Genomic DNA, 21,809 nt, shown 5'->3' on the forward strand with positions numbered 1-21,809 from the left:
ATTTCTTTGGTTTATTTATTTATTTTAATTATTTGTATTACAAGTCTATAGAATATCAGTTTTATGAGACATTACATCATTAGAGGGAGGCATGTTGTGCATTGAAGAAAGTGATGAAAGAGGAACTGTCTAATCAAATATGAAAACACTGACAAATCAACATCTAAACAGATTTTATTTAAAAAAGACACTTTCAGCTACAGTAGTTTTAAAAATATAGTTTAAAAAGACATTTTCAAACATTTAAATGTTGGAAACCGCTTAGATGCTTCAAAAATAAAAGTTATTTCCCTTGAGTATGTCAACTTCCATCTGGAAAAGGGGTCTCTTTCCTGTTTATAAGGAAACGTAACTCACTGGGGCATTCTTTCCTTTATTTCTTGATGTGGTCACCAGCGCCATGTACAGCATCATCTGGAATGCGTACAGCTTTCAAATAAGGCGTTTTTCGTTGACTCTTGGTGCCGGGCAGTCTCCTGAGCTCAGATATTCTGCTCTGGGTCATCACACAGAATGGTAGGTTTTTTAAACAAAAACAACAAGCTTCTCCTCACTTACCAGTTCCTGGAGATCAAACAAACTCAGTTCAATTCTTACTTAACTTGCGACTTGACCTCAGGTCCTTGTAGGTGAAAGGACCATGTGCGCTAAGGACCCAATCCTGAGTGTGATCGAGCACCTCCATTGACGCTAAGGCCTGGTCTACACTAGGGAGGGAAAATCGATCTAAGATACGCAACTTCAGCTACGAGAATAGCGTAGCTGAAGTCAACGTATCTTAGATTGACTTACTTCACGTCCTCGCGGCGCGGGATCAACGGCCGCTGTTCCCCCGTCGACTCCACTTCTGCCTCTCACCCTGGTGGAGTTCCGGAGTCGATGTCAGAGCGTTCGGGGATCGATGTATCGCGTCTAGGCGAGACGCGATACATTGATCCCTGGTAGATCGATCACTACCTCCTGATCCGGTGGGTAGTGTAGACATAACCTAAAAGGAGTTGTGAGTGCTCATCATCTCTCAGGATTAGGCACTGAGCCACGAATACCTCAGTCCTGTCTGAGCCAAAGAGACCTTCCCCATCAGATTCCAATTACTTCAGACAAGTCAAAATGTCAGGCTACATTTCAGGCCTAGTCTCTTAGGAGGAGACACCAGGTTTGGTCCGTCCCCTAATTTTAGCAGACTCATGTAAATGATCACTCCATCCCTTAGTAGCTGAAGCATCCTGCCTCTTGGATCAGTGATGAGGAGAGGATTCTTCACTTATTCAATGGCTTCCATGACCTCCAGAACAAGCGTTCGCGGTCCCGTCATGATGAGGCTGCTGATGGTCGGATAGTCCAAATGCAGAACGTACATTCCGTTCACAGAGAAAACAAACTGACACACCTGCAGTGGAGAGAGGAATGTTTTACAGTGATGTGACTGCACTGTAACTGCACCTGCTCAGAAGAGTGAGACTTTGTGATGAAGATATCTCTTACCAAATCCTACAACCAGAAAGCATTGTATACACTTTATAAATTGCACTAATAGTGACTAGATTCTTAATGGTAACCCAAGGGATTTATATTGGGAGCAAATGGTGAATGCAAAGCCCCCTTTATGAGCAGGTGATGTACATGTAAAAAGCTGACAATGAGACTTAATATTAATATTTGCTAATTTTTTAAAATAATGAGACTAGAGGAAAGGGTCAGATGAAATGAGCTCTTGAGCAAATGGAACAAATTCACCTGCACCTGTTCCCTTCCAATCCTGCCTGAAGCATATGAGCAAGTCTAACTGTTTCTGTCTCTGAAGAATCTTATTACTTCCAATATCCCAGCAAGTGACTTGAAGGATAAACAAGACCTGTACAAAAATTGCTCCTCGACTGCTGGGGGGTTTATAAATTTCCTCTTTCCTTTACTCTTAGAAATTGATCTTCAGCCAGAGCATACAGCCCATTTATTCTTGGTTTGTTGGTCTAAAATGGTTTTCAGAAGCTCAGCTCATTGCATACGAGCCGGATTCAGCAGAGCGATTACAAGATGAATGGCGGCAAACTCTTCTCCCTGTCCCCAAAGGGAATGATTTATCACTGCAGAGTCATTCTGCAGCTTTCACAGGCAAAGAAGAAGAATTCCACACACCAAAAAAGAAAGTTGTAAGACAGAACACACTTATTACCCCAGGAGCTTTAATAGTGGGTGTTTCACAGCAGTGTGCTGCTCTTTCCCTGCATTAAATAATTCATATGCGGTATATTATCAATATAATCAGGGACTGCTACAGCTTTGACACATAGTACTGAGCGATGACTGAATTCACCCCCACTGCAGTCAGTGGATTAATGCCGGGGATGAATTTGGCCCAACACATTTGGTCGGCGTACAAGTGATATCACGTGCTACACAAGGAAGATCCAGATTATACAGTACCTTCATGCCTGCTGCAGCAGCCGGTCCTCCTGGGTCCACAGCCTGGATATGGCAGGGTCTCCCTCCACGGACCACAAACCCCCAGCCCACAGCATCCCCCACAATCTGCAAGCAGAACAGAAGGACTGTAAGGGCCTCGCAGAGATTTTCTTGCCTGCATGTAGATGACCACGCAAAGGAATTCTGCTGAACTGAAGTGGTCAGTGTTTAGCCTTGCCCCATTATCACTGCCACTAGTGAATGCCCCATATATTCTACAGTGAGATACACTCTAGAGTGGGCCAGCCAGCTTCAGAAAACGTGTGCACACATCTCTGGTTAGGGCATTTGACTGGGATGTAGAAGACCCAGGTTTGACTCCCCATTCCGCAGCAGAACTTGAACTCAGTATTCTCCCTCCCAAGTGAGCTTCCTAACCAAGAGGCCACAGGTGGTTCTGTGGTGGGTTGCTCCAGTCTCTCCTCTTGAAGCTGTTCCACTGAGTATTAAATATTCATTGAGCCAAAGAGAAAGAATAACTCTTGAACCTGGTGATGAAGGCATTTGTGACCACTTCTGTTCAAGGACAAGAGTACATAGTGTAAATAAAACAAGTTTCAGTTTGACTATATCCAGGCTCTGTGTTGCTGATTCCCCCTCTAACAGGAAACCAACCTGCTAGAACCCCTGACATCTTCTGCCACTCATCAGAGGAGCAACAATATATTTCTGGGCCATACACCAAATGAGACTCAAACCCACAAGGTTTACCTGAGATTGTCTCCAAAGTTACTTTCTAACTAGTATTCCATGCTGTCAAGAGTACAAGGATCACGCATAGACGATGCAAGATTTAAAGCAAGTCACATGCAAAGAACGTACCAAGAGACACTGCTGCACCATGCACAACGCTTGCACTTTTGCTGGCAAGGGAAGTCACATGCTGAACAAAAACATCCTTTTCCCCCACTTTCGCCACCCCAATCCCAGCTTGTCTGAGAAGCATGCTGTAATGGTCAACACATACAAAGGAACCCACAAAGGGCATCACATGTTACAAAACAGCAACAGCAGCAGCACAGCTAAGGAGAGGAAGTGAGCCGTGCAAAAGGACCAAAGCAGTAGCGGAAAGGCCCAGCTTGACAGAGTTGAAAGTCAGGGCAAGGCTGGTATTGAGAACGAATGGCATGTCCTTAAACACAGCACTCAGAAAGAGGCCAAACAGGAAGTCAATTTTTTGGCACTCACTTTAGGCCAAATCCACTGCTCTCCTACAGCCCCCTTGTGTCATTCTGATGGGGCAAGTGGGCCATAAAACACTTAACTGGCTACTTGGAGATTCCCCTGGTATAAAGTAAATCTCTCAGTGTCCAGTGGAGCTGGACTGAAGGATCTGGCTCATGGATTGGAGATGCATTCTATTCCATTCCTGTGCAAGGGAGCGAAGAAGGAAGAGTGGGAGATGTATGCAAATTATCATTTAGAAGGGGAAAAAAGATAGATAGATAGATAGATAGATAGATCGATTGATCTTCAGGGCAGGGATTGCCTCTCACTATGTGCGCATACAGTACCTTGCACAATGGGGCCAGGATTGTCCTGGAATATCCAGGAATTAAAAATTAATCTTTAATTAAAGATTATGTCATGTAATTAAACCTCCAGGAATACATCTAACCAAAATTGGCAACCCTAATAATGATCCCATCTGGCCTATCGATGATCTGTTGAAGCCACTAGATTCAAAAGTAATACAAATAATAATAAAAAATCCCAACAACTATGGTTTCCTAAGTCATCCTGGAGTCCGAACCAGGAGCTTGACGCCTGAACATTCCTAGTGTTCAGAATGGTTTCCTATTCCCTTTTGAACCCACAGAGTATCTTAACAAACGTAGAGATGCCTTCAGCTATCTGTAAGTAGATCATAGGAACCAGGTGCACACAGAGTGGCATGGAAAGGCAATCAACCTGTGACAGGAAAGGAAAATGAACGTCTTAATGTCTTTGACAAGCGAGGCTGCTGTTGTACAATGGAGTTTTCTCCTTAAAAGGACTTTTCTCCACCCTGACACATATACAAAACGTCAGCAAGTGGCAGCAACCTGGAGACAGGCACTGCCCGTTCAAAACACAAGAATATCCCAAGGCACCAGCTCACAAATCTCATGTGAGTCGAGCAAAGAAAAAGGGTCCTGATGACGTGAGAGTCAGTCATGGTTGAAACACACAAGAGTGAAAAACGAGAGCACCTAGAAAGCTAAGAGAGCAGCCAGGGAGGGTTTAGCATTACTGCTAATGTTACAGCGTTCTGACTGGTCACTTACGGTTAGTGTCTTCTTGATGTATGGAGCCCCGGGGGACAGGAGCTCCTCATTGGTGACAGGCTTCTTTAGCACTGGAGCCAAAGGTGACAGATCCGATTATAATCACGTGTGTAAAGGTTAAATACAATATAATGCATAACAAGGAAGACTGGGAAGTACCAGCCTGGAGAATGGACGCACAAACCATTCAAAGCTTTTCTGTGCAAAAAGCATTCTACAAGAACAGAGCAGGTCTGGGACAAATTCAAAGACATCTTCCTTATCTGTATCGCTTCTATACAAGTATTAGAACTGGCAGGGAAAGTTTCCACTGAAACATCCCTCTACTTCCCACAACAAAAGAGTGGGGGAGGGCCGTTTAAAACAAGAAAAAAATAGTTTTAAGTTTTTGAAAATGGAAATTAAGTTTCTGTTTTCCAAGGAGAACCTGAAATACTTTGATCAACACAAAAGAATTTGTTTTCTTCAAAAAAAAGTGCGTAGAAATTAATCATGTTGCAATGTGCTCTAATATACGCACGTATTTACAGAGCCCAGCATTCCAAAGGGCCCTTCTCCTTAGAAAGAACAAAACACCACCACAAATCTGCAGCTTCTAAGCATGCTGTTTTGGAGATGTAACGAACCCCTTCAAAAAGACAGCCTGCCTCAGAAAACTGTTCTCAAAAGTGGTGTACAAGTAAACATGCTCAAGGGATCATAACTTTAAAATCTTTCTGATATAATAGTGTTTGTTTTTAAACAGAAAGGGTCTGCCCTGAGAGGAGAGGAGGCATACAAGATTTCCAGAAAAAAATGGTTTCATTGCAATGAGAGGCGGTGTATAAAAATGTGGCATACAGCAAGAAGCTAGCTTCAACCTTAATTATGGAATGGCAAAGTTAAGGCCTTTCTGGTGCCAAGCCAAGATCACACTGCCATCTGCCCCCTGCACTAGAACAGGAATTGAGCTACTGCACGCAAGATGAACTTCTTTAGCATTGGTCATGCAATTCTGCCCTTTCCTTTTAGGCCTGTTGAAATTAGCCTTCTTAGTCTCAAGTCTAATGTCATCTCTTCAGCCCTTCTGATCATTAGGTAAGTGACACTGAAATGTGAGACCTCACCTGATTTGGGGTTGCATTCAGCTGCTGGCAGGAATCCCAGGCTGGGCGTAGGAGCGAAATAGGGGTTGGAACTTCCAGCAAGAGAGGTGACGCTGCTCCTCCGCACTGCTGAGACTATTTTGATCTCCTTGTTGGGCTGGACTGAAAGACACAGATACAACTCCTCCCAGATCTTGGCTAGGGGTGAGCAGACTGGTTTGGCTAGAGTTTGGCCTGCTTTTTCAGCCCAGGTTTGACAGTCAGAGAAGCAGTTCTCCTCCCCCTCAATGCACTCACGTCCATATGCCCTCAGCCAAGGAATTTAGTCCTTACAAATTACCCAGCCCACTTTTGCCGACTCAGGAGGTCTGAGTAATTTAGGAAACTCTAAACCTTCAGAGGATCTCCCTTCACTAGTCTTTACCTAGCAAGGCCTGTGGGTGTGAGGGCTCATAGATTCCAAGGATCCCAGAAGGGACCACTGTGATCATCTAGACTGGATAACACAGGCCAGAGAACTGCCCCAAGATAATCCCTCGTACGTATATTTCAGAAAACCATCCAATCTTCATTTAAAAATTGTCAGTGATGGAGAATCCACCACAACCCTTGGTCATTTATTCCAGTGGTTAATTACACCCACCATTACAAATGTACATCTTATATCCGGTCTGAATTTGTCCACATGCAACTTCCAGCCATTGGATCATGTTATACCTTTCTCTGCTAGGTTGGAGAGCCCATTATTAAATATTTGTTCCCCACGTTGACACTTATGGACTGTGATCGTCACCCCTTAACCTTCTCTTTAAGCTAAATAGATTGAGCTCCTTGAGTCTATCACTACACGCATGTTTTCTAATCCTTTACTCGTTCTTGTGGCTCTTTTCAGAACACTCTACAACTTATCAACCTCCTTCTTGAGTTGAGGGCACCAGAACTGGACACAGGATTCCAGCAGTGGTCGCACCAATGCCAGATACAGAGGTAAAGAGTAGGAGTATCTCTGCTTTTACTTGAGAATCCTCTATATACACATCCCAGGATGGCATGAGCTGTTTTGGCCATAGTGTCACACTGGGAGCTCGTGTTCAGCAGGTTATCCACTACCATGTACCCCAAATCTTTTTCAGAGTCACTGCTTCCCAGGATAGAGTCCCCCATCCTGTAAGTACGGCCCACATTTTTTTGGTCCTAGATATATACATTTAGCCATATTAAAGTGCGTATTGTTTGCTTGAACCCAGTTTTCCAAGCAATCCAGATCTCTCTGAATCCGTCCCTGGTCCTCTTCATAATTTAGAACTCCCTCACTTCGTGTCTCATCTGCAATTTCATCGGCGATGATTTTCTGTGTCCTTTCAGGCCACTTGTAAAAATGTTAATTAGCATGGGGCCAAGAACCAGTCCCTGCAGGTGGCTGGCAGAAGTGACAGCAGGAGCTTGGATACCAGCCAGGTCTCATTCCCAGGAGTTAGATCCATTTGCCCGCTTCTCATGTTGCTCTCCTTGTTTCCTGCTTCTCACTTGACCCCTGCAACTCAGCATAGCTGACATCAACCCCAAGCCATAGGAGCCCAGATTTTTTTTTTTAATCTAAAAGCTGAACTGGAAGCAGTGCAAGATTCCCTTCTGCTATGAGTAGGAGGCCTGTCGGGTCCTTTAAATCAAAAGGATGTGCACAAGAGATTGATGGATCAGAGGTGCTTTAACAGCAGCCCCCCTCAGGTGATGTTTGGGGTCTGCACTACTCAGGAGGGTGCAATGATGATCCGGGAAACAAGTGGTCCCTCACAGAGGAGACTTTAGCTGTTCTATTGGGAAGGGGAAAACCAAGGAGCAGAGAGACTTGAGTTGTTTTCCTGAGGGTGTGAGGGGAGAACATGGGGAACAGAGCAAGGAGCTGCCAGTCCCAGGACATTGCCCGACACCAGCTCCTTAGGAGGGGCATTCAAAACCAGCAGCAATGCCACCTGCCCCATACACAATCTCAGTAGAAGCAGCACCCCCTCCAATCTCACCCCTGCCCCAGCATCCCGGATTACCTGAGAGGAAGCTGGAGTTGCCTTGCTCCGGGTTGAGCTTGCGGAGGCAGAAGGGGCTGTCAGGACTCTCTGACAAAGCCCGGGGCGAGTTCTCGTTGAGCAGTTCTGTGAGCCGTCGCCTCCGGCGGAAGTTGATCCGGAACTGGTAGAGCAGGTTACTGTCAAAGAAGTGGTGCTTGCCGGAGACTGGGAAGAGAACAGGAACGGGTAGGGCAGCCGTCAGGGGTCTCATAGCAAAGGGGAGCTACATCTTCACCATTCAGCAGCAGGGGTGGAGGAGGAGACCCGCTGCAGTGTTACCAATGCACCATTTGCAGTGTTACCAGTTCTAGTGAGTGTCACAATATTTGGTGTTTTTCTTTTCTTAAATCCCCAGCTCCTGGAGTCATGTGAGGAGGGGAGACTCTCAGCTTTCATTAAAAAACAAAATGTGAATTTCTAACCCACAGGGTTGCAGAGAAAAGCTTGAAAACACGACCCCATAAAAGCTAAAACCAAACCTAAAGCTCAGAAACCAGAAGGCAAATAGGAGGAGCCCAACAATCATTATTTTTAAAGCCTCTGTCTTTTGGGGAGCCTGATTCAGGATTTTTTTTAATGCTCAGGATTTTCAAGACAGGGTGTGTTCTTATTCCCCTTTTCAGTATCACAAGGGTCTGGTGGGGGAGAAAGCTATTCCATTATCAAACCCAGCCATAGGATGCAGTCTCATCCCTTCCCCTCCCAACCCCCCGCCTCTCCAACAGCCAGGCATGGCAGAGTGTGGGACTACACCTCCCACAATGCTTTGCACTGCAGGAGCACACCAAAGTAATGTTGATAATGTCAAGTAAAAAACATTCCAGTGAAAATCCCACAGGCCAGTAAGACTGGGGTTACTACCAGCTAGCATTGAGTTTATTGGTGGTACAGAAATAACTGACAGGACGTTAAGCTGATAACCAATGAGGCATTTCCTCATTGGCAAGAATGAGATTTTTTCCCCGTTGGTTTGAGGAGGAGGAGGAGGAGGTGGGAGAGAAGTGATGCTGCTCTATCAGTGCTGTTTACCGCCTCAGAGCGGTGAAAGAGTTAACACCCTTTTCCAGAGGAATGGGGGCAGCACTGTCACAGAGCCATTGTCTCTCTGTACAAGCAAATTCAGAGCTTGTCTCTGCAAGCTGGGGTGTTGCATTTTCACCTGCTCCGCAGTAACTCGCCAGGTAGATGAGCCCTCCGAAATATATGGCCTTAGAAATGGGCCAGATATTGAACGAGCCCCTCCACTTCAACAGCCTTATTTCTTCATTTATAATGTTGGCGAGGAATCTCAGCTCTGATCTCACAGAGCGTGTGCACAAGCAGGCTTCAAGTGTCTTGAAATCCAGATGTGAATCCCAATTCTGTGGCTTGGGAATGACACTTTGAAGAGATGCCAGAAAAAGTGACTCAGATTCCGTCTCAAACATTCAAGGGTGACCCCAGACTGCCCGGGCCCCTATTCCAAAATTAGAACTAAATGGACCCATTGCTATCTCCGAGTAGAAACTAGCACTCGGCACATGACCAGCATTTGTTACTTGTTATAAATGAGGGTTTGTTCCAAGCAAAGCAATGATAGCTAGCCCCATCCGTCACCTTCCTTCCCCATCTCCAGGCACTTCGGCTTACCATGCTGAATGATCCCATGTTCCAGCAGCGCTCGGCCCAGCTCCACAGCTTCCTTTCTGTTTGCTGTCTCCCCTTCCTGGATGAGCCAGTCAATCATTTCACAGCCCAGGAATGTCCTCTGGTACTTCACAGAATTCTCCTCTCTCGCCTTCATTATGGAGTCTTCTACATTGATCAGCCTGGCACAGAGAAGAGACATTCCAAGGGGTAAGGAGCGGGATGGACCGAGAAGAGTGATCTTTTCTTTAGCCCTATAACTACACAAGCACCTTGGCAGGAACTAAAGCCAGCTGAAGCATTGGTTGTCCCACCTGTCATGAGCAGAGAGAAAAACAGTGGGGGGACCCAATACATGTTGCTACACCATAATATGCTTGATTATGTAACTCCGAGTGTCAGACTTTCCCCCTCTCGAGCCATTAGCTCAGGGCAGTTTTTGGAATGACGTTGTTCCCATGTCAGAATGCTGTATGTGGAGGACCCAGAAGATGAATCCCATGGTAACATCAAAGCCAGTACAAACCACAAAGGCTGTCTAGGATGTTTCATGGATTTGATTGGGGTTTAAAGGAGGTGGGCATGCTGGAATGGGTGAGAAAAAGAGAAGTCCTCAAGGAAAGGAAGACTCTCGCCCAGCATGGAGACATGAGAGGTAAACAGAAGAGTCTGTCCAAGCTTCTACTTACAATTCCACCATAAATAAATACTCACTCCTCACTGAGCTCTGGTTTATAAGGCTACAGGGGCTGAAAGTGCTGCCGTATGAGGAAGGATCAAAGAACAAAGCATACCTTGGCTACACAGTGATGGAGCAGTAATAATTACCTAAGGATTTCGAAGGTGTGGACACCATGAAAGGAGAACTGCTTAGGGGGAACAGCTAAGTGTGGCGAGACAAAATTAAGAAAAGGAACATTGTAGGCTGAACAGTAAGGTAAGCCTCCAATGAGTGTCCTTTGTTTGCCCAAGAAATCTGCACTGGTTTAACTAAAGGGGCAATTTTAAACTGAATTAAGCCAGTTCAAACCCTTGTGTAGACACTCCAGGAATCAGTTTAAACTAAGGCAAAATAAATATCTACACAGCCTATTGTGGTGGCTTAACCACATCAGTTTAAAACCGCTCCTTTATTTAAAACTAGTGCAGCTTTCTCATATAGAGATAGCCATTGGGCTCCCAAGGGAAATAGCAAAAGCCCCATTGCTTAAGACAAGTATGGTGAGAAAAAGCACTTTTAAATGAGATGTTTAACCCACATGATCAGAACCTAAATTCTAGGTCTCATTCAAAACACAACTGAGGAGACAGGTGAGTCACTCAATAGTTTAACGCACAATGGAAAACACCAGCTAATTCCTAAAAGATTAGCTGTAATGAGCTGTGCAAGTAATTATAACAGAACCCAAAGCCAAGTTAGAAAGGCAGCGTGAGAGTTTTGCTTGTTTCAGGTGAACCCATGCAAAACATGCTCCTTTCACGTGGATTTGAATCAAATCCAGGCAAAAGAGTGTGGTTTCAGCTCAGCCAATTCAAGGTCAACTCAAAGCAAGACTGAGCATGAGAGGCAAAAAGTAACAAAAGGTTCCTGTAACCCTCTGAAAAGCTAAACTCCTAGAAAGGGCACAACTTAAATGCAGTTAAACCCGCGGCTTCCTGAATTCCGGAAGTTTAAAACTGATGTGTCCACAAGAGGGTGCCCTAACCCCACATATACAAACAGCTGAATCCCTTCAGAAGGCATTTCTTAGGGCTTGTCTACAATTGAAATGCTACAGCTGTGCCACTATAGCACTTCAGTGTAGATACGCCGAAGGAGGGGGGGGGATTTTTCGTGTCAGCATAGACAAATCACCTCCCAGAGAGGCGGGAGCTAGGTTGATGGAACAATTCTCCGTCCACCTCATGCTGTCTACAGTGGGTTAGATTGGCTTAACTACACCACTCAGGGGTGTGGATTTTTCTAGCATAGACCAGGCCTTATGCTATTTTGTTTAGGAAAAAGCACAACAACAGAGGTATTGCCTTAATCCGCTAATTTCTGACAGATTGAAATCAGAACGTGGGCCCAACAGAGGACAGACAGCACATGCTGAGTTCTGCACAAGTTTGCCCAATGGTGGGTTCTCACTTTAGCAGTAGTTTGAGATTCTGACTGCTAGGTGCTTAGCCGCAATAGAGCATTAAGATGAGCGAGTGCTTGAAACAACCAGGTACAGAAGTGATTTAGGCCTGGCCAGGGGTCACCAGAACAGGAGGGCCCAGAGGGCCCATGGCCCTTCCACTTTTTCCGGCCGAAAGTATGAGCGACAAGGGGAGGAGGGGGCGGAGAGGAGCAAGCGGGGGCGGGATCTTGGGGAGGAAGAGGCAGTGCAGGAGTGGCGCCTTGCAGGAAGGGACAGCGTGAAGGTGGGTTTGGGGGTGAGGGGCACAGTTCAAGTGCCTGTGTAATCCCTGGTGTGAACGTGGCAAGTTTGACGGGAGAATTCTTCCATCAACCTAGCTGCAGCCCCTCGGCGAGATGGATTCACTACGTCCATGGAAAAACCGCTTCCGTCCGTGCAGGAAGCAGCCACGTGACAGTGCTACAGCAGCAGAGTTGCAGTGCCGTACGGCACCGCTGGAGCCCTGACATACCCTCTGTGGTGAAACGAGTTGAAACACAGGACTGGAGCTGATTCTAGGAAGAGACCATTTCCGAGATTTAGAACTAGAGGGGGTTGCAAAAACAAAACAAAACAAAAAAACAGTCATTGAGATAGAAAATTGCTTCCCTCCCTAAATGAGAACTGGTGTCAGTTGTGATTTTTTTTTTAATGGCAAAAATAAAATCTATTTATTTCTCCCCTCTGCCCTGCCTCGAAATTTTGCCACTAGAAAAGGGGTGGGGTGGGGACCAAGAAGACAAAAAGGTTGGGGGGGGTGATAGGTTTTCAAAATCCAAAAACATTATGGCTGTTTTGCAAAATGCATAAAACAAAACAAAAAAAACATGGAAATTTGGAAAAAAGTTACAATTTTTCAAAGTTTTCCAAGACAAACTACTAACATTTTTCAATCTGCTCTACCAAGAAGCCAAGGAATGCTTCACATGACGGGAGATGCCAGCAACAGCATCCAAGTCCAATGCAGGAAGGATGGTGAGGATCCCTGCTGGTGTAAGGCCAGTGTTTTGCTCAGAAGAGAATAATTAGTGTGATGAGATTATACACAACTTTTGGAATTTAGATCCTCAATTCCAAACCAAGCCTGTCCAGGGTTTCATTTCAGGCAGAATAGTTAGCTTGCATATAGCTTTTCTATCCTTTTTTGAAGCACTGTAAAAGCATTGATCATATAAGACAGCCCCTGCAAAGTCGGTATTTTCCATTCCCATTTAACAGGAGGGAGAAAAATAAAAACACAGAGATTAAGTGATTGGCTTAAGGTCAGCATGAACGAGAAGTAGCCTCAATGTCTGGAACACCAGGTTCCCAGCCCTATCCTGGGGCCACTAGAACATACTGGATAATTGATAATAATGGAAAGAAGGGGGAGTGCTGTGGTTAAGACATGTGATGGGGACTCAGGAGATTTGGAATCAGTTCCCAGGTTTGCCACAAACTGCCTGTGTGGTCCCCCTGTTGGTGCATTGGCTGGGCCATCCGGATCTAACAGCCCAGAAACACCCATCCCCTTTTAACCGTTCCCACCTTACCAGAGCTCTGCTTCCCCACACCCACAAAAGAGGGCAACAACGCTGACCTGCTACTGGTGTTCTGCCTTCCAGTCCTATTAAGAGGCTTACTGGAATGCAGAGATCCAGATTCTCCAACCAATTTCCCCAGTCAGAGGCAGAGAAGAAGCTGGTTTTTGACCTGGAGGAGTAATTAGCGAAATCTCCACACACACAGAGAATCCATCTTTGTGTGTGTGTCTGTGTCTCTCTCTCCCCCACCGCCGCTCAATGAAAGGAAGCCGTCCATGGAATCTAAGCTACTTATCGGAGCACCCACATTACCATTAGGGTGACCAGATGTCCCGATTTTATAGGGACAGTCCTGATTTTGGGGTCTTTTTCTTGTATAGGCTCCTATTACCCCCCCCACCCCCATTGTTCACACTTGGTGTCTGGTCATCCACATTATCACAGTATCTTAGGATCTCACAATCTTTAATGCAGTTATTCTCACAATACCCCTGTGAGGCAGGACAGTGCTGTTATCCCCTTGTATGGGGGGAAGTGATGCAGAGAGAGTCTAACTGATTTGCCCAAGGTCACACAGGAAGTCTGTGGCAAAGCAGGACCTCAAACCCAGACCTCCCAGATCCTAGGCTAGCACTTTAACCAGAGGCCAGAATCCTGTATTCGCGATCAATGGCTCCAAGTCGAGAAGTCCAGATCTGGATCTGAACGTGAACTTCCCCCAGAGCGGCAAAGAGTTCCGATCCTGCATTCCAGTTCACAGCCATCTCTGAACTCCAGTCCCAATGGTCCTGCTGCTTTGCTGCAGTGAGAAAGGCAGCAAGAAGTCAGAGCTGGAGCTACCCGTTGATGCTGTGGAGCAAGAGAAACATTGGCAACGGTTCAGCTCCCTGGCTCTGGAACTGCAGCTGCAAAGGCAGCCAGCAGACTGCGTGGTGATAGACCTTTCAGGGAAGGACTCACGTACGTCTCATAAAGGCTCTGCCCCCTCAGGAACACCTTTACATCCTTGTTGAGAGGGAAGGTCCCGTCGTCCTTGCGGAAACGGTAGAGCAACTTGGCATCCTTGTAGTCCGAGTGTTCATCACAAACTGGAAAGAAAATCAAAGCAGGCAGCGTCAGGACTGCAGGTTTAAATACTACCCCATAATGCATACAACTAGAGCTGAGCTCAGAACTGAGCAAAAAGCCAGTTTTCAGTCATTTAGGACACCATGGCCCAGTTTCCAGACCTCCTACTTTATGATTACTACAATGAACTGTATAGAAACCAGGCAGCCAGTCACATGCACCGAACTTTGCTTGAAGGAACTGGAGTAAGTTCTGATCCTGAATACTACACTTAGAGCTCTCATTAGATGACTGAATGGAAAAAGCAGAATTTTTTTTTTAAGTCTACATGTTGCAGTTCACCTACAAGCTTAAAAAAAGAAATGCAACCCTCTTCTAGGGCTGGTGCGTTAAAAAGCCACTGCCACATTTAGAGAAGCTTGGAGAGCGTGGGGGTTGGGGGAGATGTAACAGCCAAAAACCCGTTAAATTGCCTCAGAATATTTACATTCCTCTTCCCCTATTGCAGATGCTTTGAGATCTAAATGCAGCTATAAAAGAGATTTTTCCACACAATCAATCTGCATCCACTCTTCCCGATTCATTCACATGGCAATTCATCAGGTCTGACATCAGAACTTTAAAGTTACGTGTATGCAAATACAGCTACCTAATTTAAGGAACCACACCTCATGTGCATGCACACCTTGGGTATTTGTGCATTCCTCATTTGTACATGCCCGGCTGGTAGGTGTGTGCAGACGGTAATGTGCAAATATGTGAGATGCCACTGAAAGACAATATGGTCACAGAGACAGACCACTGTTCTAAGGACCTGGGAGATCTGAGTTCAGCTCTACCACTGACTTACTGTTTGAACTGGAATAAGTCACAGCATCTCTCTTCCTCGGTTTCCCCTACCTGTAAAATAGGGATAATACCCATTTAGGGAAAGTGCTTTGAGATCCATGGTGAGCTTGCACTAAGTGGTAAGTAGAGCAGGTCAAAAGTTTGGGAGGGGTTGTTTGTGTCAAAAAGGTTTTTCCCTGTTGTAAAAAAAGTTTTGTTTTAGTGTGAAGAAACAACCTATTAATAAAAAAGAAACACAAAAACATCCCTCCGCCCCGCAAGGAGGAGGAAGATTTTTTTCTCTAATAAATTTGTGGGGGTGGCAGGGGAGGAAGAACTAATCAGAAATTTTAAAAAGTTGCCTTTCGAAGTTTCATATAAAAAATTTCACAGAAAGTTTGGAGTAAAAAACAAAATGTTCATTTCCTTAGGAATGTTTGGTAGAACTATGCCTGCCTTTGGTTGACTGGCTCTAGTGCTAAGTGTTATGGTTGGACTTAACTTAAAAAACGTGCTCCCTGAATTGCCTTCATGGTGACAAACTGCACTGCCAGATGTGTCAGGCAGGAGGAGGACTAAGGGGTTTTGCCCATTTTTTGATTAGCGGTGTTAATGGGTCCCATGGTGTTACAATCAGTTTCATGGGAAGGAGAGGGATTAATGGAAGTTAATATGCTCAGCGCCTTACAGGCTGGAGCCCATGGAAAGAAGACGCACTTTTGCAGCTTGAAGGCCTGGCGGATAATACCCAATTTCCAATCCAGTCCAGTGTATGATAGTCCCTAGTTCGCTCATATCTCACAAGTAAGCAATAGCCCAGGCAATGCATTTCGTGGTATTATTCTTGCCCCTCTCAAGGATGTTGGGACTTGGCGAGGGGAGGGGGAATGGATTTTAACTACCAGATTCCTGGCAGTTCTCTCCACATGGAGGTGAGCAGAGAGCCCTCTTACTAGAGGACTAAGAACAAGAAATGATCCCAAATCAGGAAATAAAAAAGTCAGCCTCATGCATTAACCAGGTGATTAAACAGAAACATGGAAGGATGACGTCTTTGGTGACCAAAAGCTTCGCTCCTGCCCAGCGTTCCAAAGGCTTTAATCAAATAATGGGTTTCTTTGAAACTGTCAACCTGGTGGTGAAAAAAAAAAAATAGCTGGAAAGATGGAAAATAATCAGATTTAAGTGTTAATGGTTAACCCTGAACTAATTGCTGCTACTTTATGCTGCTGTAATAAAGCGCAGCAACAGAGGGCATTTTTATTCATGGCAGCTTAACGTACAAGGCATTAATCTCGCATCCGGCAGCCAATGACAACAGATAGAGTGTTTGCGTTGCGGTGGTCAAGGGGGTTGTTTCTAAACTCCACTGCCAAAGAGGGGTTGAAGTCAACGAAAGCTGCACCTGCCTTCCACCTCCTCAGCTCCGATAAGGAGAGCGTAAATGCAAACTCCAGTGTTACCACAGCTCGGGTTGTTAAGGATTTAGGGGCTGAGAGCTCCGCTCCTGTTTAGGCACCTAAATGAAGTGGGCAGATTCTTCATCAGAGAGCAGTAGCGCCCACGGAGAACAATGACATATTATCCTCTCTCCCTTCCCCCGCTAATATCAAGAGCGATGGATGAAGGCTCTTCTTGAAAATCTGGCCCCTAAAATCTGGATTTTCAGCCTTCATTTTATACCCTCCCCGATTTGGATCTGCCCAGTCACTCCAGATGTCATAGGGTGGAAAATTCTTCTTAACAAGTCTGAAAGACTAACTTACCATGGGGCCTGCCCCAGTCATTTAGCACAACGGATTTGCCACTTTGCACTAGGTGCCCGGGTGTTACAAGCAACAGCTATTTAAATTCACCTTTGATTGTCATTTCAGTAAAGAATCTACATTTCCTCAGGGCCTTCCATCCTGAAGGGCCCCAAAGGTGTTAGCTATAGTCACAAGATCACTAACATGCAGCTACTTCTGGGGCAGAGCTGGACAAGAACACAGGACAGGTACATTTTTCCAGAGACATTAACTACACCCACTCTAACTGTGCACACACACGGTATACTGCACCCTCAATTAAGTCAAACATGTTCTCTCTTGATCATTTGGAGGGAAATTGGGGGTTTTGGTGACAGGTTTTTCCACAAAAAGAAATGCATTTCCTTTCCACAGAAGATTTTATTTTTTCACTGAAAATTTTTAGCAGAAAACGTAAAATGTTGATGAAAACAAATGGGGCACATTTTTGGTTTTTTTTGGCATTTCACCTAAAACTTTCTGTGGGGAAAAATGTTCCAGACTAACCCTCAATTTACAGACACTTTTTTGTAATTTTTCAGCCAAGAGGAAATCTGCATGGTCATTTTACAACCCTCCTTCCAAAACCAGAGGTTAAAATCATACAGGCCTGAAAGAGAGAGCGGTGTCCCTTGTTCAGAGGGTGGATGCTCACCTCTGGGTGGGGTGTGTGGAAGGAACAAATAGCGACCCGTGAATAAGGTCTCGCATAACATCTAGCACTTCCTGCTGCTAGTCAGCCCAGAAATATGCCACAAGCAACCTCATACAGAGAGAGAGAGAAATTTGTGGCCTTTTGCTTCTGACAAGAACCAAGAAAGGTGAGCAAACGCAAGCTGGAGTGAGTCACCACAACTTCTACAAGCCTCAGAAAAGGCTGAGTGTGAAGTGAAGACTAGAGGAAGAGGGGTTGGGAGAGTGTTCAGGCCAAACTAGCCATCACCTCCCCCACAAAACAAGAAAACTCTGAATTCTTTGGAGGACACACTGGACACAGCTCTTAAAAATCATCTTTTTAGACTCCTTTCCCTCTTTGTGGCCGACAACCAGACTAGAGAGGCAGGATGCTCGGAGAAAGAACCAGACAATCCTTTGCCTCATGGACTCTCTGCCCCACAGACCCTGGAGCTCCCCTCACCACAGCCCAAGGTTTTGCTTGTACATGCTGTCCCAGACTGCCGGAAGAAGGCACCCTCGGAGTCTGTGTTTATTTTGGTTTCAGCCAGCGTCGGGCTCTGTGTGACATACACAAGCCAGCCTTGTGTAGCTCCTGCAGGGGAAACAGGCCTGAAGTATATTCTGCCAAACAGTTGGCTAAAAGCTGAACATTCAGGCTCATTCAGCACAAGTCGCCCTTGCTCGTCCCCTGACCATTTGCTCTCCGTTGCAGATTTCACCTTTGTTAAGTGTATCGCAGAGCGGGCGCGTCACTCAACAAGTTCACTCGGCTGGTCAATCATAGAAACGTTTTCCATTCCCTCAAGTGCCCTGCGGTTATATGACCTGGGTCCATGCCTTGGACACTAAGGACAGACATTACATCCTGCAAAGTTAAGCAGCAGTGCAGAAAGACTTCAATGAAGGCAAGAGATCTGGCAGCAAAACCTACATTCTGTGTGCTATTAAAGAGGGAGGACTACTCATTTAAATAAGCACAGAGAGAGTAGTTTGAGTCTCTCCATAAAGATGGTTCTAGCATCAAGCAGAGGACCTCAGATGCCCCAAAGCTTGGGTCTGATTCAACTATGGGGTTTTGGCTTGGCCCATTATAAAAACCAGCAAATAGCTGCAAAATGTGGATGTATATTCCACACTCAGTCACAAGGGTGTGTATAACTAGGGTTTGGCTTTAAGACCAATGGACGTGGTAGATTCTCCACACTTGGATTCTACCAGTCATGACCGAGGGTCTGGATGACACGCTCCAGTTCAACCACCAGTTATTGGGCTTCATGCATGAATCAATGGGTGAAATTCTGCATTATGCAAGAGGACTGCATGGGCCCTTCTGGACTTTTGTTGTTCCAGGGAGGGAGAGAGCAAGCTAATTTTTTTTTGCCGCTTAAAAATAAACTGAGCAGTCTTGCCCACCTCCCCGTCCCCTCTCCTCCCCTCACAAACCAAGTTGATTGCATTCCCCTCTCTAGTCTAAATGGAGCTGGTATTTTCATCTAGCACTGGCAGGATGGCGTTGGGGACAGGGCTAGTAGGTAACCCTGCAATGGGAGCACATGCAGATGCTGCTTTGCCAGAGGTGCTGAGGCTTTAGTTTTGGGAAGCAGGGTGCAGTTTGTTATTAACCCTCCTGAGATTTTATCTCTGGGAAGAGGATTTTTAGTTTCTTGATAACATCATGGGAGTTTTCGATTGCGTGTTAAAGAGCTAGCTAGCTTTTAATCCAGAGGATTGTCTCCCACCAGATCACCAAAGCAGAATATCAGCGCATGGATATCTGGTTCCAAACATCCCCAAGTTTCAGGGAAGTGGGGTGGATCTGATGTGGGATTTTGGCCCAGGCTCATCTCTAGTAAATTGAAAGTTAAATGCGAGACAGCCACTCTTCGCACTACCAGCAAGCGCCCACAAACATCTTTCATGCCTGCACACCAAGGGTGAAATCCAACCCCATGTGAAGAGCCAGCCCAGGGCTTGCTTATGCACCATGAAAGTCTCACCACAAGCCCTCAGACAGGTCTTATGAAGTGCATCTGTCTTGTACTAATTCTCTATGCAGGGTTGAGTTTCACCCTAAATGAATCTCTCTCCTGCACTTCAGTCAACACAAGCAACAAACAGCCTCACCCTAGCTGCAGCATATGAAGTAGTGTGGCTGAGTGAACAGTGCACTGGCCTGGGACTCAGGATACCTGCGTTCTATTCCCAACTCTGATGCTGGGTGCCCTTGGGTACATCTCGTCCCTCTGTGCCTCAGTTTCCCCATCTGTAAAATAAGGATAGTGATTCTGACCTCCTTTGTAAAGTATGTCAGGACTGACTGATGTAAAGCACGACATAAAAGCTAGTTGTTATTACTACAGTTACAACCTAGCGGTTGCCAGACGAGTTCTAGAACTATTTCCTTCACCAGGGAAGACAAGGATTTGTCCAAAAACCATCTGAAAACCAGTCTCCAGCCCCAGTGGTCTACAGCATGGCAGGGCAGTCCAGTTCTCTCGAAAAGAAAAGGAAATAAATCTGTTAACGCCTACCAGGTTAACTGCGCTAGAACATAGATAGCAACAGCCATGTTTAAACATGGCTCGTAATAGCTACCAGTCATGAGGAGAGAATATACAAAAAAGATTCTATAATTCCCAGAACTGGACCCTAAGAAATCAGACCCTAATCCTGCAAGCACATATATACACATATGAAACTGGGGCTTTAATACAAATCTCTGCCCCCAAGAATTAAAGTATTATTATTATGCTCATTTTTCAGAAGAAGATACAGAGGCAGAGACTTAACCAAGGAAGGCATAAAGTGAGTCCGCATCAGAGCGAGGATTAAGCCTCAGGAATTCCTCTCTCTTGCGCCAATACTCAGTTCCCTAGACCACTCCTTCCCCAGGTATCTAACAACATGACCCAGCCCAGTGTTTGTATAAAAATAAAGTAGAGCTGTTGCAAGTTTAAAAAAAAAATTAGGAGCCAGTGGTCAGGACCCGTTTGGAGCTGGGTGCCAAGTGAGTCTTTACTCTGAGTTGGGTCCAAAGACAGGCCTTGAAAAGGACACTGTACATTTTTCATTTCCAAGAGAGGCTTTCCTGCATGTTTGCGTTGGCCCTTGGGATGCCACAATCCGATCATGGTGTAGCGCTTGCTGGCATGCAAGCTGCACTACCACTGTCCCCACCCCAGACATGAGCTGGAAAGTCAAGGGACACTAGGCTGGGGCAGTAAAAATGAATTTTACTACATTTTTTATTTCTTCTATCATGAAGTTTCAGCCATTTGAGTATTTGCATAATACAACCATATTGCAGGGATTCAATTCCGTAAAAATCTACACCACAGTATTTCGGCAGCTGCTGAACGGCAGAGTAGCGTCCAGGACAGGGTGACAGAGCTAGAACCAGTTGCATCTCATTTCCCATGAGACACACCTCCAAGAGTTATTTCATTCTTGTGCAGCCACAGTCTCTCTTCTGGAGTGGATGCAGTGCGAGACTGGGAGCATCGTGCAACCTGAGAAGTAGTGCTATTAAACAGGAGCCCAGTTCTGCACATCTCAAACTCCGGGAGGTCATCCCATTGGCTTCAGCGGAAGTACTTGCATGAGAAAGGGTTGCAGAAGTGGATTCTAAATAAGTAAGTTGGTCTGATAAGTGGGAACAGACAGGGGAATGACTAGTCCAGACACTGTGAATTTTCTCTCTTGGGCAAGTTAAAGGGTAACTAGAGTTTACAAACCATGATGGATGATGTAATGGTCCATTAGCTTCTGCATTAGGCGGATACCCGTCTCTCGGTCTGGTGCTTCCTTGTGGTCAATCAGCCAGTCTGTAAGCTCCTTTGCAACAAAGCAGTTGGGGTACGTTCGAAGGTGGTGGCGCCTGTCCTTAATGAGCTTTCCATCATGAAGTCGAAGCCTAGGATGAGAGAACACTATGAAGTGTATGTGTGTAATTTCAGACACATTTTAGATTACATGCCAGTGATGGATGTGCCACCATAGGCTTGGAGAGGATAGTTTAGGCAAGAATCTGGATGCTTAACTGCACCTCTTTGAATTGCAAGGTTGTCTTAGTTCTCATAAGGTTTCTTTCTGTCTGGTGAGTTTGCTGGTACCTTCCACTGATAGTCCTGACCAGAACACAGAGGGAAAAGTAAAGTGAAAGTTGTGACCCTCAAAAATCCATTCGCCCTGGATTTGGTTTGAACTAGTTTTTATTTTGCCTAAAATCAGCTGATCTTTCCCGAATACTTCAC

The 21,809-nt window shown here is 45.5% G+C and overlaps 2 protein-coding genes across 7 annotated transcripts in view; both read right to left on the reverse strand.

Annotated features, from left to right (window-relative positions):
* The window catches only part of COL20A1 (collagen type XX alpha 1 chain), a 102,802-nt gene extending 101,922 nt beyond the window's left edge, over window positions 1-880 (reverse strand). For 4 of the 6 annotated variants that reach the window (XM_054045420.1, XM_054045421.1, XM_054045416.1 and 1 more), the window contains exon 1: window positions 793-874. The gene's annotated coding sequence lies outside the window, so the exon portion shown is untranslated. Of the gene's footprint in view, window positions 1-792 lie in introns of all 6 variants that reach the window. The other 2 variants (XM_054045417.1, XM_054045419.1) reach the window with 2 other exon arrangements.
* LOC128846367 (DEP domain-containing mTOR-interacting protein-like) overlaps window positions 157-21,809 on the reverse strand; it is a 36,066-nt gene continuing 14,413 nt past the window's right edge. The window contains exons 2-9 of the mRNA XM_054045422.1: window positions 21,291-21,469; window positions 14,160-14,283; window positions 9,511-9,689; window positions 7,861-8,046; window positions 5,837-5,977; window positions 4,731-4,801; window positions 2,425-2,529; window positions 157-1,390 (exon numbers count right to left, since the gene is read on the reverse strand). Coding sequence (XP_053901397.1) covers window positions 1,265-1,390; window positions 2,425-2,529; window positions 4,731-4,801; window positions 5,837-5,977; window positions 7,861-8,046; window positions 9,511-9,689; window positions 14,160-14,283; window positions 21,291-21,469 — 1,111 coding nt within the window. The 3' untranslated portion in view covers window positions 157-1,264. The remainder of the gene's footprint in view (window positions 1,391-2,424; window positions 2,530-4,730; window positions 4,802-5,836; window positions 5,978-7,860; window positions 8,047-9,510; window positions 9,690-14,159; window positions 14,284-21,290; window positions 21,470-21,809) is intronic.

The sequence above is a fragment of the Malaclemys terrapin genome, chromosome 12 (genome assembly GCF_027887155.1).
Source record: "Malaclemys terrapin pileata isolate rMalTer1 chromosome 12, rMalTer1.hap1, whole genome shotgun sequence".
Lineage (NCBI taxonomy): Eukaryota > Metazoa > Chordata > Testudines > Emydidae > Malaclemys > Malaclemys terrapin.